Source organism: Hypomesus transpacificus, chromosome 26, assembly GCF_021917145.1.
Source record: "Hypomesus transpacificus isolate Combined female chromosome 26, fHypTra1, whole genome shotgun sequence".
NCBI lineage: Eukaryota > Metazoa > Chordata > Actinopteri > Osmeriformes > Osmeridae > Hypomesus > Hypomesus transpacificus.
Window position 1 is genome coordinate 3,621,665 of NC_061085.1, and position 23,578 is coordinate 3,645,242.

At 42.5% G+C, this 23,578-nt stretch overlaps 3 protein-coding genes across 7 annotated transcripts; 2 read left to right on the forward strand and 1 right to left on the reverse strand.

The window, feature by feature from the left end:
• The first annotated feature begins 1,128 nt into the window (after nucleotides 1-1,128).
• LOC124487486 (phospholipase A2 inhibitor and Ly6/PLAUR domain-containing protein-like) lies at nucleotides 1,129-4,285 on the forward strand. Its single transcript, XM_047049861.1, has 5 exons — nucleotides 1,129-1,287; nucleotides 1,494-1,598; nucleotides 1,757-1,918; nucleotides 2,343-2,459; nucleotides 3,964-4,285. Exons 1-5 carry the CDS (start codon nucleotides 1,218-1,220, stop codon nucleotides 4,062-4,064), a joined length of 555 nt encoding a protein of 184 aa, XP_046905817.1. The 5' UTR covers nucleotides 1,129-1,217; the 3' UTR covers nucleotides 4,065-4,285.
• A 398-nt stretch (nucleotides 4,286-4,683) lies between these two features.
• On the forward strand, nucleotides 4,684-20,796 carry LOC124487483. Of its 4 annotated transcripts, XM_047049854.1 has the most exons (11): nucleotides 16,170-16,373; nucleotides 16,595-16,819; nucleotides 17,180-17,233; nucleotides 17,690-17,743; nucleotides 17,935-18,036; nucleotides 18,156-18,956; nucleotides 19,052-19,375; nucleotides 19,489-19,836; nucleotides 19,927-20,094; nucleotides 20,215-20,266; nucleotides 20,363-20,796. In XM_047049854.1, the coding sequence occupies exons 3-11, from the start codon at nucleotides 17,201-17,203 to the stop codon at nucleotides 20,482-20,484; spliced, it is 2,004 nt and encodes a 667-aa protein (XP_046905810.1). In that variant the 5' UTR covers nucleotides 16,170-16,373; nucleotides 16,595-16,819; nucleotides 17,180-17,200; the 3' UTR covers nucleotides 20,485-20,796. The 4 variants fall into 4 exon arrangements, with proteins under 4 accessions (XP_046905811.1, XP_046905810.1, XP_046905813.1 ...); XM_047049855.1 differs by lacking the exons at nucleotides 16,170-16,373; nucleotides 16,595-16,819 and adding an exon at nucleotides 4,684-4,890; XM_047049857.1 differs by lacking the exon at nucleotides 17,935-18,036.
• A 209-nt stretch (nucleotides 20,797-21,005) lies between these two features.
• Nucleotides 21,006-23,006, reverse strand: LOC124487485 (tetratricopeptide repeat protein 22-like). 2 transcript variants are annotated; one of them, XM_047049859.1, is made up of 3 exons: nucleotides 22,704-23,006; nucleotides 22,044-22,250; nucleotides 21,006-21,665 (listed from the first exon to the last, which is right to left on the reverse strand). In XM_047049859.1, the coding sequence occupies exons 2-3, from the start codon at nucleotides 22,071-22,073 to the stop codon at nucleotides 21,132-21,134; spliced, it is 564 nt and encodes a 187-aa protein (XP_046905815.1). In that variant the 5' UTR covers nucleotides 22,074-22,250; nucleotides 22,704-23,006; the 3' UTR covers nucleotides 21,006-21,131. The 2 variants fall into 2 exon arrangements, with proteins under 2 accessions (XP_046905815.1, XP_046905814.1); XM_047049858.1 differs by lacking the exon at nucleotides 22,704-23,006 and adding an exon at nucleotides 22,371-22,455.
• Between the last annotated feature and the right edge of the window lie 572 nt (nucleotides 23,007-23,578).

The window sequence follows — 23,578 nt, forward strand, 5'->3', positions numbered from 1 at the left end:
TATCCAAATCATCAGTCATGGAACGTTGTAATTTAGATACTTTGTTTGTTGCCTTGTGTATGGTTTGCATCCAGAACATTCCCTGGCAGTAACCACTGAGAGATGTATCTATTCTAGTCCTTTATTATCAGTCCAGCTATAGGCACTATTTGTATGTCGCTTAGGAAAAATGCATCTCCGAAATGGATCAGATGTAAGTGGACCAGTAGTGATGGCTGTCGTAGTCTCTGGTCCAGAAATTGGGGCTGTGGAAGTCACCGGACCAATGGTAAGGGATGTGGTATGACGTCAATCATGACTCTTCACTATTCATATCCACAAAACAGGATTAAAAGTAACATTAAAAAATCTTCAGGATCCAGCATATTCATTAGGGTCAGTCCTGCCTACACATGGAGTAGGGCTAACTCTTTAGTGTGGGAACATAGTTTGCATTATTAGCTTCAAGGGATACCACATCACAGACCTGTGACTGCCATAAGAGTATATTGTAGGTTACAATAGAAACTCATATATGTGAATGAATAATATGAGAATACATGAACAGGGAATAAGGCAATATTGATAAACTTATTCTGATTAACATAAGCATAAAGAAAATCCCTGATTTCTTTCACAGAGTGTTTATTGTGTGCACCTTCCTGCCAAAGCAAATTCTTTGTCTGTGCAAACCTTCATGGCGAATAAATCCCTTTCTGAGCACCAGGGATGGTTGTGTTTCTGTCCCAGTGAAAATGGGCTGTCTTGTGCAACCTGTTCTGTGTTGTTACCTGATTTAAACCAGATCCAAATGCATCAATCAGATGTGACCAACCCTGAACGTGTTTACTTTACCCTTGTGTAGCCTTAGGGTCATTTTGACCCATTGTTGTGTTTTGACAACTTTACCTAATACAAAGATTTCTTTTAACCTTTGCGCTGTATCAGACAAATTATGCAAAGCATTTTTTTTTTACCTGCTGTGGGGGACAGCAGGTAAAAAAAAAATGCTTTGCATAATTTGTTCATGAGGTTAAGTTGTCGCAACACAACGGTGGGTCACAATGACTGAAGGGTCACTATGAGAACTGCTTTTCTATTTTTGTGGCTGGTGCATCCATTTTGAATGATTGGAATGTGGTTGGACCATTATTTTACGACGTCTCAGTCTGTTTTGTAGTTCCACCTTCCTGTATTTTGAATGCTTAAATAAGGAGCTGCTCCAGCTCAAAATACAGATGCTAATCTACCAGTCTAAGATGAAGCTGATTCTGACTATTTCCATTACTTGGGCTCTTCTCCTCACAGGTAATACAACATACTCTGACTGAGCTGAACTGGTACCAATTAGGTTCTCAAGAATGAATTACATGAATTGTGGTGAGATTTAAGTACAAGGAGGTGTAACGTATGGTTTTGATCAAGTCCTTACTGTATATATTCTATAGAGTATTTATAATACAATTCTTGTAAAAACGTCCTAAATGTCTATTTGTCTTATTCTGTTTTTCCAGTGGAATCGTTGCTGTGTTTTGAATGTAATCCACCATGCACAAATGAAGTTTTAACCATCTGCCGATATCAGTCAGACGCAGTATGTCTGACACATACCTTGTTAGGTAAACTTATTTATTTGAAATAAGGTATTTTCTTATGGTTTTCTTTCATCCAAACTGTCATTAATTTCATTTAGCATTTCCTTTGGTATCAAAAAGGATAACATTTTTGTTAAATGCTCTGATTTGATGTGTATGTGGAAATGTTATTTTTTATCCAGTTGGTAAAAAAATTATAAAGGGAAAGTACTGCACACAATCGGTGGAGTGCAGAACACGTTTGAACGTTCAGCTGGATTATTCACTTAACTTCGGTATCGATCCGATGTCTGAATCTGTGCTCTGCTGTGACTCAGACCGCTGCAACAAACAGACTCTACCTGGTAAGACCAACAAAGGTGTCGTTTTAGCTAAACAATATCAGCTAAAGATGTTTAAGGTATGAGCTATACAGTACATTAAAAAAATATGTCATGTGTGAAAGTATTCATATGTTCTCAAATAAGTGTTTTTTTTTTCAAACACATCTTAGGTAGATTATTAGGTGTTATGAGCACGTTTATTTTGTAGAATAAGAGAGGCTCGCCATTGAACCATAAATACTGTAGGAGAATGGGAGGTTGACAAGGACAATTAGGAATCTTAAGTACAAGTAGGCTACTTACGAGTAGGATATTTTTCTAAATTAGACTGGATAGTTAAAACGATCCATTCTAACTGCAACTTTCATAGATGGAGGAGACACTAATCAATATAACAGAAACAGAACAGTACAGTATATCTGATGAGATCTGTGTTTCTTTGCAGCCCCCAGTCAAGAGCCAAACGGCCTACAGTGTGATTCCTGCAGCAGCTACTCAGACACTGTGTGTAACACCCCGGCAAACTGTGTCGGACTGGAGGATACATGTGCTGTTGTCAACGGTGAGTGTCTCCATGCTGAAATGATCATGAACATGTGTTGGAGTACTTATAGTAGAATCCTGTGTGCCCTGAAGAGAAGGTCAGTATGTTTGTTCTTTCTTCTTTTACAGCAAGCACGGGTCTCTTCAAAGGCTGTATATCCTCAAATATGTGCAGTCTGTCTCTAATGGCCACTTTTGTGCCATCTGCAACTAAAGATGGGATTTCCTGCGGCCGTGTAAAGAATATCGCAGCCAGCACTACCAGTGTGCTGAATATCATATTCCCCACTGCAGCCAGTGGTGGAAAGTAACGAAATACATTTATTCACGTTACTGTATTGAGTAGGCTAGTTTTGTTGTGTATTTTGTATTTTTCAAGTCGTTTTTTAAAATCAGTCATTTAAAAAGGGAGTCAGGAGACTGAGCGGTTAGGGAATCGGGCTAGTAATCTGAAGGTCGCCAGTTCGATTCCAGACTGCACAAAAATGACGTTGTGTCCTTCGGCAAGGCACGTCAGCCTACTTGCCTTGGGGGAATGTCCCTGTACTTACTGTAAGTCGCTCTGGATAAGAGCGTCTGCTAAATGACTAAATGCAAATGTAAAATGTACTTGATTATGTGTGTGAGGTATTGTATTTTGCCACGTTACAAATCCCATCCTTTGAGTAAAATTCTGTTGTTCTGGATTACCGTTTACTGCAAAGCGAGCAAGGATGAGCGCAACAAACTTTCAACAAAAAATAAACTGCTGCTCAAACTTAGAAAGAAATTTGTAGACTAATCCTCTTAAAGGATTCTTCTTCTTCTTCTTCAAGATGGGGATTGATAAAAAAGAGCAAGGTGCACAAACCATAGAAAACATATTCCCACATATCGTCTCTTACCTGAGAAGGCTGTGTGGCCAAGAGAGGCCAGTCAGGGACAGAGATGTACCTGTAGCAGTTGCCAAACTGGGACAGGAAGATGGAAACCGCTCTCATGATCAGCTGTCACACGAAAATAGTAATTAAAAAAAATTGTAAAGTATTATATTTACACGAATTATTATATATATATATATATTTTGTATATATATATATATATATACAAAAATAAGGATACCTATATCTTCAGATATAACCAAGTAAGAATGGAAAATCAGTGGGTTAATTTAGAAAGAAGGTAAAACTGCCCAATACAACCATGTAGCCGTAAACAAAATAATGGAGTTAGTCTGTGGATCACAAAGGGGATAACAAAATGTATGTTTAGCCCTGATAAATTGAACCGAGATCTGGTAGTTGCTCTATGGTGTTATTTCCACTAGGGAGCGTCATTAGCAAATGGTTTCCTTGTATTGCATAGAAAAGAAGACTAATACAGTAGTGTAGAGACAGACACAATTGGATTTCAAAAATGTTTTGTCACTGTTTATAAGTCAGTGGTGTAAACTGAACAACATGTTTTTGAACCATTAAGGCTACTAGGTATTTCAACTGCTGTGATATTGTCATTTAACAATGCCCAGTATTTCTATATCACAGGATACACAGTCAACAGCCATGGCCCTCCGGAGCTCCAACACAGCATTTGCGTTGGGAATTGTTCCGTATCCGTATCCCGAGTGCAACCAGCCCCTTTGTGAATGTCTTTGTTTCAAGTGTCTAATGAAAATGTTTTAATTTGAAATGCTTCATAAGCATGAGACGAGAATCCAACCACTGATAAATCATCGATTAATCAATTGAAAGAGCATATTGTTTAACCTCTTAATTACATTAGTAGTAAATATGTGTTTTTTAAAAACATATGGACAAACATGTTGTAAAATGAACTATGTGACTGTATAATATGATTAAAACTGTCAAAAAAAGACATTTATTGATTATGATTGTCTGCTGACTACCATGTCACGTCCATGTGTTTTTGTTGTGTACAAAAACATGTCGGTGTGTTTATTTAGTAGGTAAATTAAGCCACATTGGCATGAGGACTACACTGAGTGGACCAGTAGAGGGGGCTGTGTTAGTCACAGGACCAGTAGAGACAGGGTGCACTTATTTGAGGATACACAGCCCTTGAAGACACCCGTGTTTTCTGTAAAAGAAGAAAGAACAAAAATACTGACCTTCTCTTCAGGGCACACAGGGTTCTACTGTAAGTACCAACACATGTTCATGACCATTTAATCATTGAGACACTCACCTTTGTCCACAGCACGTGTATCCTCCAGTTAAACACAGTATGCCGGGGTGTCGGAGGGATTGCTGCAGGAATCACACAGTAGGACATTTGGCACTGAACCTGGGACTGCAGAGAAACACAGATTCCATCAGATCTATTTAATGTCAGCTTCCCACCTGTAATCAGACTCCTCCCAACAAAAGATGAGCCGAATGAGGGTGGTGTCATCCACAAACTTCAGGTGGAAGGACTGATGACTGGAGGTGCAGCTGTTGGTGTACAGGGAGGTATGTCCATAGGTCTGGTGCTGATGAGCGGGGTGTCAAAAACACGAGAGTTTTACTTCTAGCCCTTGATAATCAATATAACTAGAAGCACTATATACATGTTACTTTAGAACAGGGCATTAAATGTATGGATTTTTTTCTACAACTAAAATAACAGACCGGCCACCTTATCGTAAGGGCTTTATTACATTTTTTTACATAATTCATTGATATGTGTGATACAAAAACCCAACAAACATTCAATCCAATTGATCCAACTGATGATTTTGTGTGCTGACAATCATATCACATAAGTCCAAATGTTTTTGTTACTTTAACAAATCAGAGATGCAGGTGTTTTTATGTTTGCTTAGATGGTAAGTTTTACCAACAGAGTAATCCACATTGACATTAGGACTACACTAACTGCACCAGTAGAGGGTGTTGCGTTATTCACAGGACAAATAGTGGTGGCTTTTGTAGTCAGAGGACGAATAGTGGTGGCTTTTGTAGTCACCGGACCACCAGTGGTGGCTTTGGTAGTCACCGGACCAGTATTGGGGGCTGTGGTAGTCACTGGACCAATATTGGGGGCTGTGGTAGTCACCGGACCTCTAGTGGTGGCTTTTGTAGTCACCTGACCAGCAGTGGTGGCTTTTGTACTCACCGGACCAGTAGTGGGGGCTGTGGTAGTCACTGGACCAGTAGTGGGGGCTGTGGTAGTGCTGAAGAAAATTATGTCACCCTGCTGAAATGATGGAGATGGGTTACACTTATGGAACTATCTAATTGAAAAGTGAATGTCTCAGTTATTCCTTATATTATGCTCTAAGTTGTATTATGGGAAATTTGATTCTAAGCTGTGACTGAGGAAAAACAATAGAAGTGCGAGACATTGGTTTTAGCAAAGGAGGACGGGGAAGTACCACTCAAAGGAATGCAGAGGCCTAGGCGTAAATTAGAACGTACATTTATGGCCGAGCTTCAGGAACTCTTGCAAACCAAGTCTGAAGCTGTCACCCAGGTCAGGCCTAGGTCTGTGTCTAGGGGTTTCCTATGTTTTTAAAGCACGAGCATCCCATACCAACTAGAAGAAAGTCTAAGATGTGTGCACCCAACACGAGCCTGGACATGGTCAGATTTATGTAAGGACAGAGATGCCAACGTGACCCAGCTTCTGTAATCAGAAACCCTAGTATAGGGGCCAATTGGGTGACAAAGCGTAGAAATGGTCATCAACAGAAAGGAACCAATAATGTGAGGATGCATAATGTATCTGTGACCAACTGTATTGTACCAATAGCAAAAAATGACACAAATAATAGGCAGAAAATACAGTATAAAAGGGACTGTCCGGAGAGAAACGGACAGTCTGCTCTTGGGAGCTTACTCACTTGGATACCTTTTTTGACCCTGTGTTGGAATAAACCTTTGCATCAATACTTTGAGTTTCAGTGCATCTGTTGGGACTTAGCCTGATTTTTGACTGGTTTGGACTTAGAATAATTTTCAACGTTGGGACTTAGCCTGATTTTTGACTTTTACGGACTATTACGGGATAATTTTCATAGTTTGGACTTGGTTTATTTTTCACTTGTCTACACTTGGAATCATTTTCAACCTTTGGACTTAGTTTATTTTTGACTTTTACGGACTTAGGATTTTCCTCACTTCGACACTCTGATTTATTTTCACTATACACGGGAACTGGAATAATTATTTACGACAGTAGTCACCGGACCAGTAGTGGGGGCTGTGGTAGTCACCGGACCAGTAGTGGGGGCTGTGGTAGTCACCGGACCAGTAGTGGGGGCTGTGGTAGTCACCAGATTAATAGTGGGGGCTGTGGTAGTCACCAGATTAGTAGTGGGGGCTGTGGTAGTCACTGGACCAGTAGTGGGGGCTGTGGTAGTCACCGGACCAGTAGTGGGGGCTGTGGTAGTCACCGGACCAGTAGTGGGGGCTGTGGTAGTCACTGGACCAGTAGTAGTGGCTATGGTAGTCATCGGACCAGTAGTGGGGGCTGTGGTAGTCACCAGATCAGTAGTGGGGTCTGTGGTAGTCACTGGACCAGTATTGGGGGCTGTGGTAGTCACTGGACCAGTAGTGGGGGCTGTGGTAGTCAAAGCACCAGTAGTGGGGGCTGTGGTAGTCACCAAATCAGTAGTGGGGGCTGTGGTAGTCACAGCATCAGTAGTGGGGGCTGTGGTAGTCACCCGACCAGTAGTGGGGGCTGTGGTAGTCACTGGACCAGCCGTGGGGGCTGTCGTAGTCACCAGGGTTGCGTTTCCCGAAAGCATCGTAAGCCTAAGTTGATCGTAGAGTCCATCGTACGATGGATCTTAGTTGTACGGGCCGTTTCCCGAAACCATCGTAGCTAAAGAGGCACTTGAAAATCGTCGTAGATTAACGAGAGCTCCAGACCAGTCGTAGATCGCTAAGTGCATCGTAGCACAGAGACTCAGTGGAGACACACGTGAAAACACGGCCGACCATGAAAACTACAGAAACTACAGAAAGGAACCAATAATGTGAGGATGCATAATGTATCTGTGACCAACTGTATTGTACCAATAGCAAAAAATGACACAAATAATAGGCAGAAAATACAGTATAAAAGGGACTGTCCGGAGAGAAACGGACAGTCTGCTCTTGGGAGCTTACTCACTTGGATACCTTTTTTGACCCTGTGTTGGAATAAACCTTTGCATCAATACTTTGAGTTTCAGTGCATCTGTTGGGACTTAGCCTGATTTTTGACTGGTTTGGACTTAGAATAATTTTCAACGTTGGGACTTAGCCTGATTTTTGACTTTTACGGACTATTACGGGATAATTTTCATAGTTTGGACTTGGTTTATTTTTCACTTGTCTACACTTGGAATCATTTTCAACCTTTGGACTTAGTTTATTTTTGACTTTTACGGACTTAGGATTTTCCTCACTTCGACACTCTGATTTATTTTCACTATACACGGGAACTGGAATAATTATTTACGACAGTAGTCACCGGACCAGTAGTGGGGGCTGTGGTAGTCACCGGACCAGTAGTGGGGGCTGTGGTAGTCACCGGACCAGTAGTGGGGGCTGTGGTAGTCACCAGATTAATCGTGGGGGCTGTGGTAGTCACCAGATTAGTAGTGGGGGCTGTGGTAGTCACTGGACCAGTAGTGGGGGCTGTGGTAGTCACCGGACCAGTAGTGGGGGCTGTGGTAGTCACCGGACCAGTAGTGGGGGCTGTGGTAGTCACTGGACCAGTAGTAGTGGCTATGGTAGTCATCGGACCAGTAGTGGGGGCTGTGGTAGTCACCAGATCAGTAGTGGGGTCTGTGGTAGTCACTGGACCAGTATTGGGGGCTGTGGTAGTCACTGGACCAGTAGTGGGGGCTGTGGTAGTCAAAGCACCAGTAGTGGGGGCTGTGGTAGTCACCAAATCAGTAGTGGGGGCTGTGGTAGTCACAGCATCAGTAGTGGGGGCTGTGGTAGTCACCCGACCAGTAGTGGGGGCTGTGGTAGTCACTGGACCAGCCGTGGGGGCTGTCGTAGTCACCAGGGGTGCGTTTCCCGAAAGCATCGTAAGCCTAAGTTGATCGTAGAGTCCATCGTACGATGGATCTTAGTTGTACGGGCCGTTTCCCGAAACCATCGTAGCTAAAGAGGCACTTGAAAATCGTCTTAGATTAACGAGAGCTCCAGACCAGTCGTAGATCGCTAAGTGCATCGTAGCACAGAGACTCAGTGGAGACACACGTGAAAACACGGCCGACCATGAAAACTACAGAAACTACAGAAAGGAACCAATAATGTGAGGATGCATAATGTATCTGTGACCAACTGTATTGTACCAATAGCAAAAAATGACACAAATAATAGGCAGAAAATACAGTATAAAAGGGACTGTCCGGAGAGAAACGGACAGTCTGCTCTTGGGAGCTTACTCACTTGGATACCTTTTTTGACCCTGTGTTGGAATAAACCTTTGCATCAATACTTTGAGTTTCAGTGCATCTGTTGGGACTTAGCCTGATTTTTGACTGGTTTGGACTTTGAATAATTTTCAACGTTGGGACTTAGCCTGATTTTTGACGGGTCAACACTTAGAATAATTTTCATCGTTTGGACTTAGTTTATTTTTCACTTGTCTACACTTGGAATCATTTTCAACCTTTGGACTTAGTTTATTTTTGACTTGTACGGACTTAGGATTTTCCTCACTTCGACACTCTGATTTATTTTCACTATACACGGGAACTGGAATAATTATTTACGACAGTAGTCACCGGACCAGTAGTGGGGGCTGTGGTAGTCACCGGACCAGTAGTGGGGGCTGTGGTAGTCACCGGACCAGTAGTGGGGGCTGTGGTAGTCACCAGATTAATAGTGGGGGCTGTGGTAGTCACCAGATTAGTAGTGGGGGCTGTGGTAGTCACTGGACCAGTAGTGGGGGCTGTGGTAGTCACCGGACCAGTAGTGGGGGCTGTGGTAGTCACCGGACCAGTAGTGGGGGCTGTGGTAGTCACTGGACCAGTAGTAGTGGCTATGGTAGTCATCGGACCAGTAGTGGGGGCTGTGGTAGTCACCAGATCAGTAGTGGGGTCTGTGGTAGTCACTGGACCAGTATTGGGGGCTGTGGTAGTCACTGGACCAGTAGTGGGGGCTGTGGTAGTCAAAGCACCAGTAGTGGGGGCTGTGGTAGTCACCAAATCAGTAGTGGGGGCTGTGGTAGTCACAGCATCAGTAGTGGGGGCTGTGGTAGTCACCCGACCAGTAGTGGGGGCTGTGGTAGTCACTGGACCAGCCGTGGGGGCTGTCGTAGTCACCAGGGTTGCGTTTCCCGAAAGCATCGTAAGCCTAAGTTGATCGTAGAGTCCATCGTACGATGGATCTTAGTTGTACGGGCCGTTTCCCGAAACCATCGTAGCTAAAGAGGCACTTGAAAATCGTCGTAGATTAACGAGAGCTCCAGACCAGTCGTAGATCGCTAAGTGCATCGTAGCACAGAGACTCAGTGGAGACACACGTGAAAACACGGCCGACCATGAAAACTACAGAAACTACAGAAAGGAACCAATAATGTGAGGATGCATAATGTATCTGTGACCAACTGTATTGTACCAATAGCAAAAAATGACACAAATAATAGGCAGAAAATACAGTATAAAAGGGACTGTCCGGAGAGAAACGGACAGTCTGCTCTTGGGAGCTTACTCACTTGGATACCTTTTTTGACCCTGTGTTGGAATAAACCTTTGCATCAATACTTTGAGTTTCAGTGCATCTGTTGGGACTTAGCCTGATTTTTGACTGGTTTGGACTTTGAATAATTTTCAACGTTGGGACTTAGCCTGATTTTTGACGGGTCAACACTTAGAATAATTTTCATCGTTTGGACTTAGTTTATTTTTCACTTGTCTACACTTGGAATCATTTTCAACCTTTGGACTTAGTTTATTTTTGACTTGTACGGACTTAGGATTTTCCTCACTTCGACACTCTGATTTATTTTCACTATACACGGGAACTGGAATAATTATTTACGACAGTAGTCACCGGACCAGTAGTGGGGGCTGTGGTAGTCACTGGACCAGTAGTGGGGGCTGTGGTAGTCACCGGACCAGTAGTGGGGGCTGTGGTAGTCACCAGATTAATAGTGGGGGCTGTGGTAGTCACCAGATTAGTAGTGGGGGCTGTGGTAGTCACTGGACCAGTAGTGGGGGCTGTGGTAGTCACCGGACCAGTAGTGGGGGCTGTGGTAGTCACCGGACCAGTAGTGGGGGCTGTGGTAGTCACTGGACCAGTAGTAGTGGCTATGGTAGTCATCGGACCAGTAGTGGGGGCTGTGGTAGTCACCAGATCAGTAGTGGGGTCTGTGGTAGTCACTGGACCAGTATTGGGGGCTGTGGTAGTCACTGGACCAGTAGTGGGGGCTGTGGTAGTCAAAGCACCAGTAGTGGGGGCTGTGGTAGTCACCAAATCAGTAGTGGGGGCTGTGGTAGTCACAGCATCAGTAGTGGGGGCTGTGGTAGTCACCCGACCAGTAGTGGGGGCTGTGGTAGTCACTGGACCAGCCGTGGGGGCTGTCGTAGTCACCAGGGGTGCGTTTCCCGAAAGCATCGTAAGCCTAAGTTGATCGTAGAGTCCATCGTACGATGGATCTTAGTTGTACGGGCCGTTTCCCGAAACCATCGTAGCTAAAGAGGCACTTGAAAATCGTCGTAGATTAACGAGAGCTCCAGACCAGTCGTAGATCGCTAAGTGCATCGTAGCACAGAGACTCAGTGGAGACACACGTGAAAACACGGCCGACCATGAAAACTACATTAAACTCATGCTGAAAGTTACTTCCGATGGAAAATAAGATTATTTTGGTCCTCTTTTTACACCAGTTACGCTGGAACTGGGATATTTCTTAGTGAACCATACAAGTTTAACTGCCGAAAAAATATCAGAATCCGGTTTATTCTCAAGTAAATTTAGGTTACACAAAATCATTTGATTTAGTGGGTTTGGCGCATGCAATGTAGGTATTTTAAAAACAAATGTCAGTCTTATTCAAAATACTATAACATTGAAATATGGCTGTTGTAATGTGCAATAGTAACTAGAAATGCATTAATGTAATGCTTTTACGAGTACAATAACACAACAACAATTGAACATTGAAGATGTTTATTAGAATTATAGGGCTGGTAGCACGCCAAGCCCGGTGGATGAAGAGGCTGGTGGCAGAGCCGAGCCTGATGTTAGGAGATGGTGGCGCCCAGGAAATGGAAAGACTCCACAGGGTTGACTGGGAAGTCACACAGGGTGAAGGGGCTGGGAGGGAGTGAAAACTTGTACAAAAATCATAAAAGCCATTGAAGATAGCCTAAGTCCTGCACTGCAGACTTGTCCCCTCTGGTTGTGGGACATTGGATGTGGTCTGGGATGTGGCAAAGTAATGCAGTTGTGACAGCCTGCACAGATCTTGACACTGGGGCCTTGGCGAGCCCATGTCCCTCTCCAATAACCTCCAGAAAACTGCCAATGGCATAGAACCTTAACACTGCCAGTAGTTGGGTTGCAGGGGTCAGTGCAAAGGACCTCCTTGTTAGCCTCTGCAGGTCTGCTTCTATGTGGTTCAGGAGCATCATGATATCATGATGTCATCTGACATATCTTACACTCATAATGAGTATAATTGATCAACCATCAATTAAAGTAGAGTTGATTATTCATGTCAGAAACAATGATTCCATGTTGAAGACATGGGGTATTCATTACTTATGTGTTTGTCATTTGTCACAATGTCATTTGTGGCCAATATGTGATAATTATGAGATTGCAAACATGGTCTTGGGAAGCTGTTGGCCTATGCAAGATTGTAGATATAGTCAGCACTAGAAAATAAGACAGTAAATATGTTGGATTGAGATGCTTGTATTTGTACATTGAATTGTTTAGGATGCTAGCTGGGACATGCCATGTGTGATACCATTCATATGCATGGTTTTTAACCTTGTAGTTCAATCAAGTAAATATAGGACTCATACATATATGCCTATGGAAAGTGGAGTACCAAGAAGAGTTAAAAACTAAGGCACAAGTAATTTGAGAAATAGTTGTTTTATGGGAGTTTGTTCTCCCTGCTCCTGCTCCTAACATGGATCTATAAGGTAAACATGTAAGGATTGGACAGGCAACACTGAATATATGATACAATACACAATTCAGCCTTTACTTAATTTAAATAAACATTGTATGCTTTAGGCTATAAGGTAACCTAAATATGACACTATCTTGTTGATTGGGCAGAAGAATAGGCACAGAAATGGAGGGCCTTGTGAACTTCATCTCTTCAAACAAAAGCTTCCTCACCTCAATTTGGAGACGAGCCCACTTAGTTTCCAAGACCTCCTATTGGTATTTAGCATCATGTGTCGCTGATTGCAAGGTCCTAACACCGGTGTAAAACTCAGATGCAGCATAGTTTGTGTTAGGATCATTTCTTAAGTAATGCACAGAGTCGTCGGATTCAAAGAAAGTACAATAGTTTAATTCTTGCCAGCAAGGAGACAAAGTCTGATCGCAATACAAAGTTTGTCTGCTACCATATTGTGTTAGCTAACTATTTTAGCAGCCCCACTCTTTACAGTCATTGGTTAAAACAAAGGCATGCAAATGTTCCATGGTTCTTCTTCATTGCCTCCTTGCATAGACCTGGCGCGCGCGTGTGTTTGAGTGTGTGCGTGTGTCTTTTGACCCCTGTAAGCTTGACCACATGATTCACCCAACACAGATAAGGCCAGACATCTTTTATGGCCTCTCCAGTAAGAGAGAGTGGTCAGCCCAGGTCACCTTGTTTACATATGCCTCATGTTACCCAAAGCTCAGATTTGGGGGGTAGGCTTCTCTCTACACACAAGGAATGCTGAACACAGAATCATTCTTATACAGGATAAACATCTTCAATTTCTCCAACAGTTTGCACATTCACCTTATTGTCTTTACCTTCATGTAGCATCACATTGAAAAGTACTCAAATAAGTAGCCTATAATAAATGTAAAGTTTTCTGTAGCTACAGAAAAGATTTTTTTGTGTACCGTAATTCGTCAAATATTTTGGTTAACGTTTTAATTTTAAAGTCTTCAAGTTGCGTCAGAAGAATCACATTTCAGTACAATGGACAGCGTCTTGTTAAATGCAACTTAAGAGATACGTACGATGGTTCTCCTTACAAGCATGTTCGGGAAACGCACGTAAGAAATAACGATGGATCGTTATTTTCATCGTAGAGAACCCTCGTAACAGCTACGATCCATCGTTATCGGGAAACGCACCCCAGATCAGTAGTGGTGGATATGGTAGACACCGGACCAGTAGTGGGAGCTGTGGTAGTCATCTCACGAGTGCAGGATATCTGATCAAAGGTTAGACCAGGCAAAATAGCGCCCAGAAGAGACACAGTGCACATATTTGAAGATACACAGCCCTTTAAGACACCGATGTTAAATGTAAATGAAGAAAGAACAAACATACTGACCCTCTTCTCAGTGCATACAGGGTTCTACAGTTAGTACTTCAACACATGCTCATGATATTTTCATCATTGAGACACTCACCGTTGGCCACAACACATGTATCCTCCAGTCCGACACACAATGCCGGGGTGTTACACACAGTGTCTGAGAAGCTACTGCAGGAATCACACTGTAGGACATTTGGCACTGAACTAGTGACTGCAGAGAAACACAGACCACAACATATCTAATGTACTCTTCTGTTTCAGTATTATTCATTATTGTTTCCTCCATCTGTATGCAGTTTTTACTAGCCAGTCAACTTGCTAAACTAACAATGTCCAAGTTACCCCTTAGTACTTGTATTTCAGATTCCTAACTGTCCATATCCACCTCCCATTCTTCCACAGTATTGATTCTTCGAAGACAAACACATACTCTTAATAGTGTGAGAACACTGTTTGATTTGAAGTAGTTCAGAAATAGTTCTGACTTTTGACACACTGTTTAAAACGTATGCATCTACTTTGTTGTTAGCTGACATTTAGCTAAAGTGACAACTTTAGAATTTAAAAGGAGTTCTTACCAGGTTGAGCCGCGATGTTGCAGCTGTCTGAGTCACAGCAAAGAACAGATTCAGACCGCCGGGAGTAACCGATGTTGAAAGAATAGGCCAGCGGAACGTTCAGAGGTCCTCTGCACCTGAAGACTGATATGCAGCCCTTCGTTATTTCGTTTCCAACTTGAGACACAAATAAGAGCATCTACTGAAATGTTCTAATTTTTGACACTAAATGAAATGGTAAATGAATTGAATGCTCTATGAAACGTATATAAGTAGATGGTTTGGATATTCAAAAACAGCGATAGAAAACCAAGGCCTTGAAAAAAGATAAATAACCTTACCTAACACAGTAGACGTCATACATACTGAGCCTGAGTCACAAGAGGTTAAAACTTCACTTGTGCATGGTGGATCACATGATGAACACTGCAATTGTTCCACTGTAAAAACAGAATAAGACAAATAGACATTTAGAACAATTTTTCAAGAAACTGATTATAAATAGCATATAGAATATATCTACTCAGGACATAATCAAAACCATACTTAGAACCTCCTCCCACCTGCATCCCACCATCATTCATGTAAATTATTGAGAACCTCCTTGGTTGTGGTTCAGGTCAGTAGAGGATGTGGTGTTACCTGTGAGGAAAAGAGTCCAGGTAATGCAGAGAGTCAGGATCAGCTTCATCTTGGATCTGCAGGTGATCAACTGAACATTAAGCTGGGAACAACTTCCTTATAAAGTACACCAGAGTCACTATAGGAATGTGAACCAAGAAACAAGAATCTGAGATGACAAATAATGCTACGATGTTGTCAATGTTCTCGATGTTCCTAAAAACACTCATCCCAAGGTAAGTTAAGACACATGTATGACTTTTAAAATCGTTTCTCTTTTTTTAACAAGATGCTTGATTAGAATATGATGTTCCTGATTGACTTATTGATTGCTTGTATAACAAGCTTCTAACTGACCAGTGAAGGTGGCCTGTTACAACGTGAAAGAGACACAATACTAACTGCTTGGAGTTATCACTAGGTTAGTTTCGTCATTAAGATAGATTTAAGTTTGAATCTCTTGGTGTCTTGGCCTGAGTCAGGAAACTGTTTCACACTGTTATTGCTGCTTGGAACAAGGTTTTGTAAAGGTTCATTCAACTTGGGTCTTACAAACTGGTAGTTTGAAAACTGTAGCTATCAGAACACCTCAAGTACACCTGCTACTGGCTCACACACTTTACCCTGCAGACCTTACCTTACCACCTTACCCTGTCTGGCTGAACGATGGCCTCCAAGTCCACCTCTCTCCATTATGCTACCTTTCATATACTGGATGTTTTTGCCAGGAATAATGGAGAGATAAGGGGAAGTTCTGACTCTCATTATTCTTCTAAATAATAAATCTTCAATATTTACATCCCCGTATACATTTGATCCATATAAAAGATGCTGTTCTCTTTTTCAGTGGTTAGTGCCAAGGAACAGTGTCTATTTTAACTAGAGAGTGCAAAAATAACAAACCCTAATACCATGTTAAATAATGATATTCATAGTACAGTGTACTAATCAAAATAAATTGCGTTGTGTGTAAATAAGAAGATCATGTTGTTATAATTGTTATATATTGCTTATTTGGCTGAACCTGCACCCAATACTTTCCCACCTCTGTTGCAATCCTGTATGGTTGAGTGACAATGAAAGGGTGTGATTTGATTTTAATATGATTAAAGGCGCCTCCCTATGGAAATAACACCCAAGAGTAACTGCTTCTTTTTAATTATCTGTTTAATTTATCAGGGAAGAACAGGCATTTTGTAAACCATTGTGCAGTCGTTTTGTTTGCGGTTATATGGTTTGACTGGAGTTTTACATTTATGCATTTTGGCAGACGCTTTTATCCAAAGGGACTTCCAAGAGAGAGTTTTTAATCATACAGGTAAAAAGAAAACAACTACTTTGTCAACATCATCTTCACATATTTTTTTCTCCAGTTTCGAGTTACTTCCTTTCTAAATGCTTATATTCTTCTGTTGACTCGTTTATATTTACAGTTATTGGTACCCTTATCGTTTTGATTAAATTATGTATTTATTTTCGTTGTTATTGTTTGTTTGTTGAACTGTAATGTTATTTTTCACCATCTGTGATTGACAATAGAACCGCACGGATCCGTTAACATTGAGTTATTGGAATATATACGTCATAATGGATACGTCAAAGGTTAATATTATAAACGAAAAGACAACATTTGGAGTCACCAGAAGTTATTTGACCTCGATCACGTAACGACCAATGTCGCGTTCAGTTGAATAATTGACTGCAAGAGAAGAAGAAAAAAACAACGAATTCGCCTATTTAAATAACCGAATTCTCAGGCTTACGGTATGTGGTAATTTATTTAATGTAATACTTAAAAGGTTAAGTCTTCTTTTCTATGTCAGTCCATAAGTGTTGATTTGGGTTCATAGTATGTGGTTCGAAAGCAATCTCGGACAGGCCTGTGCCGAAATCTGGAAGTGAGTGTCACCTTTTGAACGTAGCAAGCAAAGCCAGTGATCAGCTCTGAAATAAATCTTCGTTGGACAAACTGTTGCGCTATGCTGTTATTAGGCTACCCTAAATAACTGCCGTCTATTATTATAACCAATTATGCCATATCAATTTAAGTCAATTTGTGGTAGAGACAGTTTAAATGTTTGATGGACTGATGGCGCAATTTTAATTGCCTATGTCATTCTTTAGGTAAATGACTGTTTCACCAAAATGGACAGAGAAGATGAATATGAAGAGTTTGAGGTAATATTACACAGTAGGAAGGCACAGGCGCTGGTAGTTTCCCATGATTACAATTTTCAAACATGTAGGCAGCTTATATGAATGTACAGTATAAGCTATGGTTTATATAAATGACCCATACTGTGCATCACAATATTTCTTTAGTTGGTATTATCATTGATTTCCACATCTACATTGATGTAATTAACAGTAGGCTACCTTAATCAATATTCAGTTTCTGTGTACAGTTGTTAAGGTTTTGACAAGAACTATGACGCATCAATAACTGTGATGTCACAATGTCTTAATATTCCATAATGTCATTCCATTCTGAAGTACTAAAAAGCTTATTTTTGTCCTCTTCACAACAGCACCAGAATTGTAGTAAATGTATCTGCAATAATTATCAGTAAACTGTAATAGACGTTATTTAGATATATTTTTATAGACATTTTGATTACCTATGTCATTCTTTAGGTAAATGACTGTTTCACCAAAATGGACAGAGAAGATGAATATGAAGAGTTTGAGGTAATATTACACAGTAGGAATTCATTTAAATCTGCTATTGTTGAATACCTAATATGTTAAAGATTAAGTAACCAATGCTTATTCAAAATGTAATGTGTCTGTAAAGAAAAGAAAAAGGCTCGGAAATCATTATTTGAGTAAGATTTTGGAGATGATCATTTAGTGTTAAGAGTTTCAAATGTTGGATTCAGGTGGAGAACACCAAAATGTGTGAGCTAGTTTGTGAGCTGGAGAACATTCTCAGTGAAATGCAAGCATACGAACGTCGTTTGTCAGAGCTGTTTGATGGAAAGGTATGAATAACAACAGCATTCGTTTCTGTCCTTAGCCTCTCTCATGACACTGAGAAGATTTAGTTTGGTGACTAAAATATCTCAATTGGATCTCCTTATCTCTTTCTCTCTCCGTGAAGATCACAGTGGAGGGTCTGGACACGTTCCTCCAAAAGATCCGGTCTGCGGCAGCTCAGGATGTGAGGAAATGCCTCTCTCCGGCCTTGAAAGGCCTTCCTATTATGGCAACAGGGAGCATGAAGAGCACTTCCACATCATCGTCTGGACAAAATGAGCCAGAGTTTTTAGCCCTGACCATGCCTGACTTCACCATGGGAGCTGAGGTCCTGGTCCCAGGCATGATGACCTGTTTCCTGAAGCACCTGCGGGAGAAACCCGGAGAGATGGTCCAGCAGTCTCTGGCTAAGCTAACCATACAATTGAGTAACCTGGGCCTTGTCTCTGTTGTGGGAAAGAAGGCTGTGGCAGCCACTTATGAAATCTGTAATCTTGTCATGAGAGTGGTTTCCATATTCCTGTCCCATTGTGGCAACTACTCCAGGCACTTCTTGTACTCAGTTACAGGTATTATTGCACGGGACAAGATGGCCGCTGTGCTTCGGTGCTTCACAGAAACAGCCAAGACCTTCAACCTACTGGGCTTCAACAGCACCTACTTCCAGTTGAAGCCTGTGGTCCAGGCGGTGGTGACCTATCTGGGAAAGATATACCAAAGCAGAATGGCTGCTGCCTTCAAGTACCAGCTACCCCTGGTTGATGATCATTCCTCGGAGCTTGAGGAGTTTCGTGGGAAGATCGAGGCACCCATCATTGTTGAGGAAGTCCCCAGTGAGCTCCTGGGGAAGGTGGTGGACTCAGAGCAGAACAGATTTCTGTCTGAGCGCTCTTACTGTCACAGGCGTATCCTGGCCAAACAGCCGGTATGCACCTAGACATCTCTAAAGTTATTTTACCGTCCTTGTCATGTTCAATGTTCATATTGCAACATGTTCTATGTTTACATTGTTTTTTTAAGAAAGAAGAGCTTGCTGCAGCTAGATACATCATTTATTATCATGATCCTGATGAACTCCTGGAGAAGACAGAGAAGAAGTCGGTGGAAAAGGGATCCCTGGATGCTGTGTCTGAAAGTCTTTCCCTGGCCTTACTGCCTCCTGAAGCCATACAGCTTGTGGCAACTGGACACATCACTGATGTTCGTGCTGAAAAAGCTCTGGTGAAGGCTGAAGCCAAGGAGTTGGTTATGGACGGCCTGAGAACTGCATCTTGCAAAGTTGTGGAGGACCTCATAACAGCAGCCAATGAAATGGTTGGCATGGATACTCCCCTGGATACTGAGGTGAGAAAATAATTACCTCAAAATGGCACAGTCAACCTTGCCATTTTATGTTGGGTTTGTAGTGCTTTTTGTTGAACAGATGTATTTAACTGGTTTCCTACAACCTTTTACAGATCTCTCAGACCGAGAAGGTTGTCCTCATCACTGGCAAGGCTAAGTGTCAGGTTACTACTGAAGATGTTCCTGATGAACTCCTGGAGAAGACAGAGAAGAAGTCGGTGGAAAAGGGAACCCTGGCTGCTGTCTCTGAAAGTCTTTCCCTGGCCTTATTGCCTCCTGAAGCCATACAGCTTGTGGCAACTGGACACATCGCTGATGTCCGTGCTAAAAAAGCGTTCATGAAGGCTGGAGCCAAGGAGCTGGTGATGGTTGGCCTAAAAACTGCAGCTTCCAAAGTTGTGGAGGACCTCATAGCAGCTTCAGTAGAGATGCTTCACATGACCACTCCCCTGGATACCCAGGTCTGGCATCATTCATCAAAGCTGACTTTGCTGTTCAGACAACAGTACATATAACTTATTTAAGTCTTTACACTGATTTGCTGTTTATAGATCTCTCAGACACGGAAGATGGCCCTCATCAACGGGAAGTCTGAGATTGCTGCAGAGAATGTTCTTAATGAACTCCTGGAGAAGGTTGTGAAAGAGTCTGAGAAGAGGAGATCCCTGGCCCTGATCTCTGTCTCTGACTGCCCCCCCTTGGCCACTCAGCTTCCTCAGGTAAGAGACAATATGGGTTAAGATTTTCTAAGGTTGGGCAACTTGCTCTTTTTTACTAAACACCATCTTCACCTTTGGATGTTTTTAGACACATGTTCATTTCCGTGTCTCTGTATTCAGCTCACCGATCTTGTTCCTGAGCAGTGCAGTGGAGAGGCTGCCAAGTGTGCTGGTGAGTTATTCAAAGCTCCACAATCATTTGGCCTCCATTACCTCAGTTGAAATGCGTGAAATGAATTTGGTGATGTATGCTGTTTTTATTCATCAGATGAAGACAGACAGGTGAAGAAGAAGAAGGAGACGAAGAAGAAGAAGAAGGGAATCCGTGCTTTCTTCAGAGGTCTTTGGAAGAGGATGATATGTTCCTCTGGAATCCCCAAGGATGACTGAGGCCCTGTCACCTAGGAGTGACTGTGCCCCTACAAGCAACATTTACATTTACATTTAGTCATTTACAAACAAGCAACACACAAAGTATATTTTGAATCCAAAATAAAACTGTTATTGGCATTTCCAAGAAGTTGTGATCAATGCAGGGATGTGTACACAGGTCAAAAAGTACTGGAGTTAAATGTGTAGCGGGCTCCAGGATTGTAAATTAATCTTACATCATTAACATACTCTATAGTATAATTAAACTTTTATTTTATCGTCAACATATGAAATCTCCATAACTGGCATAAATCAACTCGGTCTGTGCACAGTGTAAATTAAAACCTCTTATTTGTTTTTACATACATGCATTGTGCTGAAATTGAACATTAATCTACTTTCTTCTTTTCTTTATTCAGTGTAATACATTGGTGTATAGCTGCCTGTCTAGATCTAGTTCTTCTGGGTTCTTAGTTACTGCAGTGGGTCATGCTAAGAAGATATCCATCTATATCCGAATAGCTACAAAGAAACAAACAATTTCTTTTCTTTTATAGAAAATGAAAAAACTCCTAGGGAACATTGTAATGGCCAACATATTTATTGCAATTCATCGGAGGAGAAACTGATTATTTTCCATTCTTGGTGAAAGATCGAATCCCTCTTCAAATAGACATAGACCTTGCCAGTACTTTCTTACTGGCAGTGCGGTTGGGCTGCACAGTATTGAGCAGCCTTTTCACAAGGTCAAGCCTCCCTCCCCTGATGAGAGCCCTGGAGAGTTCTGTGACCTCGGCCGTGTGCGTCCGACAGAGATACCTCAGCTCGGCCTCCACCGCGTCCTCCGCGTACCTCTCCTCGGCTCGCCGCACCCACACCTCCAGCTGGCTGATGGCGGGGCCGGGGTCGGGGCCGCTCTGGGCAAACAGGGCCAGGAGGGCCTCCAGGAGACAGCGCAGAGCAGACGTGTCCCCACTGCCCGGACGCTCCAGCTCGAGGGCCCTCTTGAAGCAGTCGGCTGCGTTCTGCTCCTCGCCCTTCAGGAGGAGGCAGCGCCCCCTGAGGAGGTGGAGGTCGGGCAGGCTGTCGCCCAGGTCGCACTCCAGGGCCTGGGAGAGACTCACCAGGGCGTTGTTCAAAGCCCCCTCGTCCACCAGCAGACTCTCCTGGACGGCATCCACGCCCATGTAGTAATACACCTGCGTGGAGGCACACATAGACCAAGGCTTGTTTATTCAGGTATTTTGTGTGCACACTCAAACAAGAAAACACCCACATGGAACCATTCCACGCGGTCCACTCTCATGCAGACATTTTGTACATTGTAAAAAGCAACACAAAACACAAGTGTGAAGAAATGACAGCATATATCAATTGTGTATGATCAAGTAAATGGTGTTCACATTTCACAATAGTTACTTCACATTCAGAAAAGACTCAGGCCAAATTTCCATAAACAAATATGTTGACGTGAAGGAAGAGGTCACACCCAATAATTATGCAATTCAACGGCCACTTTTTGCTCTACTTTTATGCAATCTATAACCAACCATCCCATCTTTACGATTGAACCTTACCGACAGTATACTACTTCCACTAGCCATCATGACTCAGCCCTCTACTCCTCTCAACTGTCCCATCTCCAGGTATGTGCGTAGGCAGGGCCTGACGACCAGCACCTTCTCCAGGTCTGCCTTAGCCGCCGTCAGATTGTGTCTGTCAGGTATCCCAGCCTGGTCCTGCTTGGCTCTCTCCAGATCCCTCACGTAAGCCGTCACGTTGATCTGGGGGCGACCAGCAGATCCGTTACTCTCCAGTACCAGATACTCTATATTTGAATACCACACTTCTACGGGGGGCTGTAAAATATTTGGGTAGTGAATGTTGGCATGGGTTGTGTTCACCTTTGCACGTGTGCAATAGGCCGGCCAGTTGAGTTCGGCGTCAGACAAAACATGTCTGTGTTTATTTAGTAGGTAAATTTGACCATCAAAGTAAGCCACATTGGCATGAGAAACTACACTCACTGGACCAGTAGTGGGGGCTGTGGTAGTCATTGGAACAGTAGTGGTGTCTATGGTAGTCACCAGACCAGTAATGGGGGCTGTGGTAGTCACAGGACCAGTAGTGGAGGATGTGTTCGTCCCCAAACCAGTAGTGGGGGCTGTGGTAGTCATTGGAACAGTAGTGGTGTCTATGGTACTCCCCAGACCAGTAGTGGGGGCTGTAGTAGTCACCAGATCAGTAGTGGTGGCTATGTTAGACACCGGACCAGTAGAGATGTCTGTGGTAGTCCCTGGACCAGAAGTGGGGGCTGTAGTCACTGGCACTGAACTTGGGACTGCAGAGAAACACAGATCACATCAAATCTACTGGACTGTCTTGTTTCAGTTATATTCATTAATGTCTCCTCCATCTTTAGGAAAGTTTTTACTACCCAGTCACCAATTATTTTATGTGCTTGTATTTCAGATTCCTAATTGTCCTTGTCCAACTCTCATTCTCCAACAGTATTTATTGTTCAGGGACAAACACTTCCTCATTTATTTTAAATAAATACATAAATGATATATTTATACATATAAATCTAACAGATTTTTTAGCTGATAGGGTTTAGCAAAAATGATAACTTTGAATTTTAAAAGTAGTTCTTACCAGGTTGAGACTGCTGGTTGCATCTGTCTGTCACAGCAGAGCTCAGATCCAGACTGGAAGAAACCAGTGTTGAAGGAATAAGAAAACCGAACGTTCAAAGGTGCTTTGCAATCCAAGGAGGGTCTGCAGCTCTTCATTACTGCACCTGTGTTTCCATCGGAAAAAAAGAACATTCCAACACAGATCAAATCAGAGCATTTATTAAAATGTTCTCATTTTTGATACCAAACAAAATGCTAAATCCAATGAATGGTAAATGAAACGTTTATAAGAAAGAGACACAATACCAACTGCTTGTAGTCCCGGGGTCGGTTCGCGGGGGCAGCAACCTAAGCAGGGCTTGTAGTTATCACTAGTTTAATTTCATCACTAAAAAAGATAGATTTCAGATTGAATCTCTTGGTGTCTTGGCCTGAGTCAGGAAACTGTTTTACACTCCTACACATCCAACCCTACA

Bases quoted from the DNA above. Each gene is read 5' to 3' on its own strand.
- LOC124487486 (XM_047049861.1), top strand. From the start codon at position 1,218: ATGCTAATCTACCAGTCTAAGATGAAGCTGATTCTGACTATTTCCATT. The intron at 1,599-1,756 runs GTAAACTTATTT...TTTTTTATCCAG, and splicing joins TCTGACACATACCTTGTTAG to TTGGTAAAAAAATTATAAAG. The intron at 1,919-2,342 runs GTAAGACCAACA...GTTTCTTTGCAG, and splicing joins CAACAAACAGACTCTACCTG to CCCCCAGTCAAGAGCCAAAC.
- LOC124487483 (XM_047049855.1), top strand. From the start codon at position 17,201: ATGGACAGAGAAGATGAATATGAAGAGTTTGAG. The intron at 17,234-17,689 runs GTAATATTACAC...GTCATTCTTTAG, and splicing joins ATGAATATGAAGAGTTTGAG to GTAAATGACTGTTTCACCAA. The intron at 20,095-20,214 runs GTAAGAGACAAT...CTCTGTATTCAG, and splicing joins TGGCCACTCAGCTTCCTCAG to CTCACCGATCTTGTTCCTGA.
- LOC124487485 (XM_047049859.1), bottom strand. From the start codon at position 22,073: ATGATGGCTAGTGGAAGTAGTATACTGTCG. The intron at 21,666-22,043 runs GTAAGGTTCAAT...GCCTCCACGCAG, and splicing joins GTGGAAGTAGTATACTGTCG to GTGTATTACTACATGGGCGT.